Source organism: Tupaia chinensis, unplaced genomic scaffold, assembly GCF_000334495.1.
Source record: "Tupaia chinensis unplaced genomic scaffold, TupChi_1.0 Scaffold000316_1, whole genome shotgun sequence".
NCBI lineage: Eukaryota > Metazoa > Chordata > Mammalia > Scandentia > Tupaiidae > Tupaia > Tupaia belangeri.
The window spans coordinates 6,058,724-6,067,821 of record NW_006159809.1 but is presented as its reverse complement, the minus strand read 5'-3'; the positions used below and the strand labels follow the sequence as shown (position 1 = coordinate 6,067,821).

At 55.6% G+C, this 9,098-nt stretch overlaps 1 protein-coding gene across 1 annotated transcript in view; it reads right to left on the bottom strand.

Annotated features, from left to right (window-relative positions):
- Positions 1–1,412: 1,412 nt before the first annotated feature.
- The window catches only part of CYP26B1 (cytochrome P450 family 26 subfamily B member 1), a gene marked incomplete at its 5' end in the record, with an annotated part of 19,999 nt that continues 12,313 nt past the window's right edge, over positions 1,413–9,098 (bottom strand). The window contains 4 exons of the mRNA XM_027772936.1: positions 1,413–4,838; positions 5,238–5,522; positions 6,960–7,115; positions 7,272–7,547. Coding sequence (XP_027628737.1) covers positions 4,446–4,838; positions 5,238–5,522; positions 6,960–7,115; positions 7,272–7,547 — 1,110 coding nt within the window. The remainder of the gene's footprint in view (positions 4,839–5,237; positions 5,523–6,959; positions 7,116–7,271; positions 7,548–9,098) is intronic.

Below are 9,098 nucleotides of genomic sequence, written 5' to 3'. Positions count from 1 at the left end.
AGACATTCCACAGGGGGAGATGGAATTCACACTCCGGGAAACGCTGCCTGGCTTCTTTCTCTGGGAGGCTGGGGCTTTCACCGCTGGAGGCCATCCAAGGGCACCCCTCAGAGCAGGCAGACGCCAGACTGCCCTTTGCCTCTGTATGGCCTTGGGAAAGCCACTGCTTTGTCTTAGGGAGAACAGGGGACTCACTCTGCTCTCAACTCCCAGCCCCAGGAGGTGGAGGGTTACAAGGCCTTGGGAGGGGCAGACCCAGCATAGAGGGGACAGGAAAGTGAAGTAGGCGGATGCATGGGCAGTCAGCGTGCTGGGCACCCTGCCCTGACAGCAGTGCTCAGAGGCTGGGTACCTCTCAACTGGGGGTGCTATGCCCCAGGTGTGTCAAGCAGTGTGCTCTAATCCAGGTTGGGTCTATCAGAAAGAAGCACTGCAGCCACACCAAGGCCTTTCTCAGGACAGCTTGAGGCTGGGCACCAGGCATAACAAGATGGGACCATCCTGGATACTGCAGTCCTTCCCTGGCCTGGCCGGGTCCTTCCTGCTCCTAGTTTGTGGCTTGGGGTCTCCAGGCATGTCTCCTATTGCCCTCCTGTGCTACCCTCAGTCCCCTATGCCCTGGGACCGCCCCGGTGTTGCTAGTCTCTGCTCTGGAGGTCCCACCCTTTACTGGTCCTCCTCTTGGCCTCTGTGATAGTCAGACCGTGGAGGGGCTTTCCATGACATGAGAAAACCAGCAAGACCAGGTTTCAGTCATCAAGGAGGCTTGGAGAAGACCAGCCTGTGTTCCCCCCAGCATCACTGCCCCTTAGGCCACCCATCCCAGGGCTCCGAGTTCTGAGAAGTCTTGCAGTGAAGGAACCTGCTTAACTTTGTCTAACCCATTTCCCAAACTCCCTCGATCATGGAATCTATTCGACCCTGCCACACCAGTAAGAAAGCTTTTGCCAAATGCTGGGATGAGGTAGTGGCCGGAAGTCACAACTGAATCCTGCTCTCCAGTTTGCCATGTGGCTGTGGGCACCAACGTTCTTGCTCAGTTATCCAAGATGCTCTCTCAGAACAGGGCTCCTGGGCTCTGGATCATCTTGTCTGGCCCCGAGACACCTGGTGGAGCCAGTCCCAGCCACAGTGGGCCTGGAACTGAACTCTCACCGCCTCCCTCCACCGCGTCCCCACCCCGACTGTCCCCAATAGGCTAACCAATGACATCGTCTGAGGGAACCTGCCCCTCCCAGTCCCTACTACAGACTCCTGTGTAGGGTCGCCTCATGGGCCAGGCAGCCCAGGGCAGAACTCCCCAACTCTGGGATGGACTGAGCACCACTGATGCCAATGTTTGTGACCCAGGGTGTCCCTTCAGCAAGGCTGAGAAGGCAGAGACCAAAGAGGCAAAGGAGACAAGGTGAGTCCCCACGGTTTATTACGGAAGCCTATAAAAGAGCCACATCGAGTATTCCCGAAATCACGAAATGCACAACATTCATTTTTTTTTAATATGCGACATGGAATATTATATACAGATTAAAATCACATGACAGCAAAAACACGCGGCACCAGTTTCATATCCAAACGAAACACACAAGTGCTTTTTCAATATTAAAACAACTGCGATAAAAACATATTAATATTTTGAACCATGTTTACAATAGAGGAAAAATTCATATTTTACTAAATAACAAATATTTAACAGCAAAAACTTTATACTAAATATCTATTTTGAATTATAACAAAAATAGTACTTATAATAGTTTATAAAGACAGACACAAAATTAAAACATTTATGAAAAAAAAAAAGTTTGTGTATAAAATAATATTAGAGCAATCCGGGCAGGGTCAGGTTGGTGCCCAGAATACAAACGCCAGCGCCCGACATCAAAAGTGCTTCAATCTGCAAAGCCCATGGCAGGGAGAGTTTTGTGGGGTTTTGTCTTTTTAATGTCAAGTTACAATAGTTAGGAATGGTAAGTGAGAAAACATCACCCATCTAATTGCTACCTCTAGGAAACACACACAGGAACACACACAGTACGGGTCTCAGTACGGATCGAGAGGGGAGACGGGCGAATTGCAGCCTTGAAATCCGTCAGCCAGCCAGAGCATTCTTCAGTTCTCCTCGTTGCCTTTGAGACCCAACAGGGCAAATGATCCTTCTCTTCTTCCTCACAGGAATCCCCCTTGGCTTGTCCTCTACCCCTCCTCAGCTCGCCACCTGAAGGGAAGGCTCCTGAGGCCACCCACAGTGCTCTAGCCCTGGGCCCCCTCCCTAGGCCTGGAGGGCTTCCAGTCTGAAGTGTCACTTACTGCACTCCTAGGTACTCAGTCAGAGGAAAATGAAACTTCCATACACTGGGCTTTTTGTGGGTAACAGATTCTGGTGCACCATGCAGCTATTTTGCAAGCTTTGATGAGTCTTACCCATTATGGGCCATTTTTCAGAATTTGGAGGATGGGAAGTCGTATCAGGAATTTTTGCTAACTTAAAATCGTTTTTCAATTTTTGCCAATAATACCTATTCCACAGTTTTTATAATAGCAAAAACACTGGAAACAAGCCTTTTGAGAACCAGGGGTTCTAGAATAGTCTGTGTGGTGTTAGCCCATAAAGTCTACCTTCAGGGCAGATGGGACTAGGTCTATCCACAGGTCTGTCTACTGAAGGGACCCCTGAGATGCTTACAGCGGCAGGTGGGGTAGGTCATCATGCATTGTAATCCTTCTGTTTTGTTTGTGTTTGTTTGTTTTGTTTTGTTTTTAGTAAAGAGGATTCCTTGTTTTTATAAACTCAAAAACTAAGTGAGAAACACGAAAAGCAAAGAAAAATCTGAGAACAGACAAAACTGCTTAGAGACTCACCAAGGCCCCCCAAAACATCCCCAGGAGCTTCCCAAATTGTCAACACTCTAAATGTCAGTGGCAAGAGCCATGCCTCTTTTGCCCAGTCATCCCCTCATTGGCCTGGTTTCAACCAAGTCATTTCTGATAAATCGCACGTACGCCCCCCTTCTCGCTCTTGGCTCTCTGCAGCCTCCCTGCAGCGCTCTCGAGTCCCTGAGGACCTGGAGTCAGCCTGAGGAAGAACTGCCTTCCGCCCACCTCCCCCTTGCTTTCTTCTTATTCCCGCACCCCTGAGCTGGGCTGAGCAGACAGCGGCACAGAGGTGGTAGGAACTTCAAGGACAGCTTTCCTAGGGCTAAGGGCAGAGGGTCAGGTTAAGGAGGGAAGACGAGGCCCTCGCTCCCCGTCAATAGAACCCGTATCCTTCTCCATACTCACTAGCAGGGGTGAGGGTGTGAACAGTGGCCATGCAGGAAAGCGTGGTAGTTTCCAAATCCACGTGATCAGGGCTTTGGACAGCGCAGGAGGAGGCACAAAGCCATTCCCCATCTCCATTAAGGACAACGGGCAGAGGTGCTGAGTTTCAACCCAGGAGTGAGGATCTGAGGTTAAACCCAAGTAGTGTCGGAGCCTGGGACAGCAGTTCAACCCTAGGATGCAGAGGAGGCTGCTTTGACCAGTGACCCCTCTCTCTTCACTCTCAGAAGTCTTGCCCGGGCTGGCTGGAACCAAGGCTAGGGGCTGGGGAGATGTTTGCTCCAGACCAAGATTCTCTATCAGTGAATAAATATGGGAGTGGGGGAGAGGGCAGGTAGCCCGTGAGCCCAGGGCCTCAGTTGGGTATGCATTTAGCAGGAGGGGACCTGGCTCAGTGGGGTCCTGCCTGGAAGGAAGGTGGGGATGTCCGTGCACTCATCCAGGGCCACCAGGGAGGATGCTGGGGGACAGGGCCTGGGGCTCCTTTGCCCCAAGGTCAGAGGAGAGAACAAGTAGCAGCAATAGGTAATTTCAAATGTCCAAACTGGTGGGGGTTGGGGGGGCGCTCCAGGCTGGTGGCAGCCCCTGCCTCTGCCAAAAGTGACTCTATGACCAGGGGTGCTGTTTAGCCGCAGCACCAGGGGCCCTTGCCCCTGCCCAGCAGTGGCAGGAGAGGGTGGGGCACTAAAGAAAGCACCTGGGGGGGGGTCGGGTCCCCTCTCTTCCTCCTTCCCCCAGCTCAGCCACCTGACCTCCCAGTAAAAGGGTCCGAAGGGAGCTAGAGGGAAGAGCCAGCCGAGGACATCAGGAGCGCACACTGCAGCACAGCTGACCGACACTTAACACTGTAACAGGCACGCAGCCCCTGCCCCGCCCTCTACAGGAGCAGAGCAGGTGGCAACTGGGGAGAGCCTGGAGGGAAGCAGGAGCCAGAAGGGGAGCCCATCCCCAGACAGGAGGGACCCTTTTGGCTTTGGGTAGGGTTTGCAGGGGGCGGGGGGACAAGGATGAGGGCCAGAATCGGGGTGCTGGCCCTCCCCAGGTTTTAGCCCCCTCCCACACACAGGTTTCTACCTCCCGTGCCCCATGCCCTGCCTGGCTGGGCTGAGGCAGGGTGCAGGCTGGCACCGCTAGACTGTGGCACTCAGCATGGCCTCCGTCTCCGGCAGGATCTTGTTCTGGTTGGAGTCCAGGCCAAAGAATTTGACGCTGAGGCCATCCACGGGGTGCAGGACAGGGACCAGGGTGATGCGGGGGAAGGTCCGGGTGGCCAGCTCAAAGCGGCTGGTGCTGGCCAGCTCCACCGCCAGCACCTTCAGGAACAGCTTGGCCAGGTGCTTGCCAAGGCAGGTCCGGACGCCACCGCCAAACGGCAGGTAATGGAAGCGGCCGTCCTTGTCTTCACTCCGGGCCTGGCTGAAGCGGTCAGGATCGAACACGGTCACATCTTTGAACACGGGCGCTGTGTCGTGGGTATCTCGGATACTGTACATGACACTCCAGCCTTTGGGGATCTGGAAACCCTGGAGGAAGATAGGAGCCATGTGGTGAGAGACAGGGGAGGCCAGGAGAAGGCCTAGGGTCTGGCTGTCCATACCTGCTCCCAGATGTTCAACATCTGCCTCTTCCTAGAGAACCTCTTATGGATCCCCAGGCCTGTCAGCCTCACCTGGCTCAGCGTGCTATTAGTCCAGTCTCTAATTTATAGATGTCCACATGCAACTTCCCATACGTCAGCTAGGTTGGCTTCGCCCCACGTGCATTTGAGGGTGCCTCTCTCTCATCAGTCTGAACACTCCCTGAAAGCAAGCCCTCCCTGCCTCCCATTCACCCCGATGTACTCGTGTGGAAGCTGGTCTTGCCCATCCGTCAGGCTGACCCCCAGAGCATGCCTTCCCAGCCCCCCATGGGCCCAGCCTCACATCGAGCTCAAAGGTCTGCAGCACGGTGCGGTAGCCGCCGGAAATGGGTGTGAAAAGGCGCATGACCTCCTTGATGACACAGTCCAGGTAGTGCAGCTCGCTGAGCGTGTCCAGGCGCAGGGTGCCCTCGCAGGGGCAGCCGCCGCTATGCAGCAGGCCCTGGGCCCGCAGCTCCTCCCGCAGCTTCTCCAGCACGGCCGGGTGCTTCAGCAGCTGCATGATGAGTGAGGTGCTGGCACTGGCCGTGGTGGCGTAGGCCGCGAAGATCAGCTCCAAGGTCCCATCCTGCAGTGGTAGAGAGAAGAGGTACCGTTGGCCTTCTGGGCTTTGCCAGGCGGGCCCAGCCTGCAGGCTGCCCTGTCCTGCCAGCATCCTGTGCCCAGGGCCTGCGGCAGGCCCTGCCCAGTTCCTGTGGTGAATTCTGTCCCTTCTGAGTCTAATGTTGCTGGCATGTTGGGACCACAGTGGACAAAAGGGTCACAGCCAGTCCCTGGCTGGACAGGAAACACACAACCATTATGACCTGGGGCAGAAGCACTATCCTGTTAGCCCTTGGGGTAGTGCCATGGGGGTAGAACTCACTGCTGGGTTCCTGGGCAGCCGTAGCAGGCCTGGACAGCGCAGAGGAAAAATAGCAAATCCCAAGGAGCCGGCACATGCTGGCCAGGGTATGTGTGCACATGGGGTGGGGGGCCCAGCCCCAGCTCCTTCCTTGATCCTCAGGAGGGAGCTGTCTGACAAATGGTAGGGGAGGCAGCCTGGAGCCACACTGCTAGGGACCTAGGATGGGTCTGCAGTGAAAAGGCCGGGAAGGAGCTCCCAGAGGATGTAAGGACCACTTCAGGGTTCTTGGGGAGCAGGACATCAGGGCCCTGAGTGCTCCACAGAAAGGGCCTGGCAGTCATTGCATTCCTAGTCCCGCATTTTAGAAATGTGGATCCTGGGCCCTGAGAGGCGATGAAGGGGAATAGGTCCCTTACTTGCCAACCACGAGCCACATAGCTTCTTGTGAAATAGGGAAGTCATTCCGACCTGTTCCTGGCTCCCCAGGGAACAAGGTGGAGCTGGATTATGGGGAACAAAGACAGTGGGGATGGGGAGTCTCCAGTAAATCTCTGTGGGCATCCTGGCAAGGGTGTGGGCAAGCAGACCGCAGATAGGGATACACTAGCAAACTGCCCCCCACCCCTGGTGGACCATACACCCAAACAGCCGGGCTGAGCAGTGCAGGTGGGGAGAGACAGTGACTCAGACAAATACTTCTCCCCCGTCCCCCCAGGCTTGCACTTCCTTACATGTGCCCCCGGGGCTACTGGGGCCAAGAGAGACAGTGAACGTGGAGGGTATCAAGCCACTGACACTCAGCCTGTCTGGGAACTGCTAAGGGCTGATTGGCAGCATCTTTTTCAAGATGTGAATGGGTCTATGGGCATGGAGGCCATAGGGCGCCCAGGACATTGAGGACAAGCCACCGTGTGGGCTGCTCAAAACAGAACAGGGCTGTTTAGCCCTGAGCTGCCTGCTGCTCAGCTCATAGCACACCCTGGGAGAGGAGGGCAGCCCCTCCACATCCTGCACTGCAGGGGCAGGAACATGTCTCCACTCTGGCTTAGCCGCTTCGCCACCCTGTTGCTCAGGGTGCCTGTGAGGGCAGGACCAAGGTGGGTCGAAATGGCCAGGTTCCCCTCCCTCCCGGGAAGCACAGACGGTGCTGCTCATCACCTTCAGTTCCTGCATGGTCATCTCCTTCCCGTGCTCCTTGCTGCTCTCAATGAGGATGTCCAGTGCATCTGCATAGTCCTTGCCCTGCGTGCACTGCAGCTTCTCCCGAATCGCCTTTTCCAACCCCTTCTGGAGAGTCTGCCGAGCCTGAATGCCCTGGAGGGAGAAGAAGCCGTCACCACGGGGAAGAGCAGGGCCACACCCAATCAGCCATGACGCCTCTCTCTCTGCCATCCATATGCCCTGGTGCCTCCCAGAGGGTGGCCTCAAGGATGCCCCCCATGCCCCTTTACCCAGGCCCTGCGTACTCACCCTCCGGTAGCCACTGAAAGGCAAGTCTACAGGCAGGGAGAAGACATTCTCCACAAATTGCTGGTAGACCTCGAAGAGGTGCCCGAGGTCCTCCTCAGGGATGCTGAAGCCCAGCAGCACCCGGATGGCCATGCGGAAGGTGAGCTTCTGGGCCTCCTGGTACACATTGATGGCCTCAGGGCGGCTGCTCCAGGCCCGCAGTGTGTCCTGGATCACCAGCTGGATCTTGGGCAGGTAGCTCTCCAGGGCTTCATGGCTAAAGATCTTGGAGAAGACCTGGAGGAAGAGAGGCAACCAGGTGAGCTCGTCAGCATGGCCTGCCCTAGGCTGACACCCTGAAACTGATTGGATCCCCACTCTGCCTGGGCAAGGCATCCCTCCCATTCTCTGACTGCACCAAAAAACTTTCAGGTCCTTGCTCCCTCCCCATTGAGCTCCCTGCTGCTTCTGTGTCCCAGCTGTAGCCCCTTTGCTGGGTCCCCTACTCCAAACACCACCCTACTTTCTGTGTCTTGGGAGGAGCCAAGAAACAAGGATTGAAACATGGTTCTAAAGTCAGGACCTTCCACATAGCTCACAGGGTGGTCTGAGCTGTCATCTCCTTTCTTGACCACACACCCCCCCCAAAGCAAAAGTGTTTATTCCACACAATGACAACTCTTTGAGAATGGGGCAGTCCAGATGCCAACAAGCCTGTGGGGCTGCAGCTACCCCAGCTGTTGGAAGTTTGAGGGCAGAGTGAGAGAGACTGGCGCAGGAAAGGGGTGGAAAGCAGTAGTCGGCTCGTCCACTGCACGGATGGGTGAGCAGAGAAGTCTGAGGCCAGATCACAAATAGCACTCCCTGGAATCAGAACTGTTCTCACTTCCTGGGAAACCCCTACTGGATGAAAACTCTAGGGAGCTTCTTTACCGTGTTTAATAACTATGCATTAAAATGTCTTCAGTGCGGCCTGTCTGGAGGCAGGGGGATGGAGGCAATGGCTTTCCACCTCTAAAGATCTCACAAACAGAAACCCTTTTAATTCTCTGCATCTTCCAAGAGCATTTTAAACAGCCAGCTAGTCCCTGTTCCCACCTCCCCTGCCTTCCACCCTCCTGATTGGCTCAGCAGCCCCCTTGCCACTCCTCCCCACCCAGACCCCCGGCACACGGTTTTCGTGCTGCTGCCCATGTGCAGGGGAGGGGAGGAGATTAGTTTATTTACTGACAGCCTGTGGGGCTCACTTGTAACCAGCAACATCCATTCTCCCAGAGCCCAGAACAGATGTGGGGGTGCCCCCCCATCAACGCCAAGGGAAAGGTCATCAGGGAAGGCAGAGAGGAGAGGGGCAGCGAGGGAAAGGAGCCCCCCACCCAGCCCCATGCAAACCACACACACGCGCCCACCCTCCCCTCCTGCCCCCCAAACACAACCACTGCACAAACTGTAAATGTGAGAATTTCCCCTGCAGTCAGCTCGAGGAGGAAAAGGTAACATTTTCCTGGCCTGGGCCCTGCATGGCTAATGGGAGGGCTGGTTTGCAGAAATAACAGTGCTGGCCCTTCAGTGGCCTAGCCAGGCGTTCACAATAGCACTTTCATTCCGAAATTCCCAGTGGGCAGAGAGAGGGAGGGAAGGAGGCCTGAGAGAGGTAGAAAGGCCGATGCAGTGTGGGGCCGCTTCGGCTACAAAGGGACAGCTGAAAGGTAGAAGAACGGTGGGAGGTTCCCTAGGTCAGCCCAGGCCTGGACGGGTCACTCACACCTTGCCAGTTTTGGGGATTCCAGGGGATGTCCAGAGGAACCGGCAGCCGCCCCTCTTCAGAGGGGTAAAGATAAGGGGCGA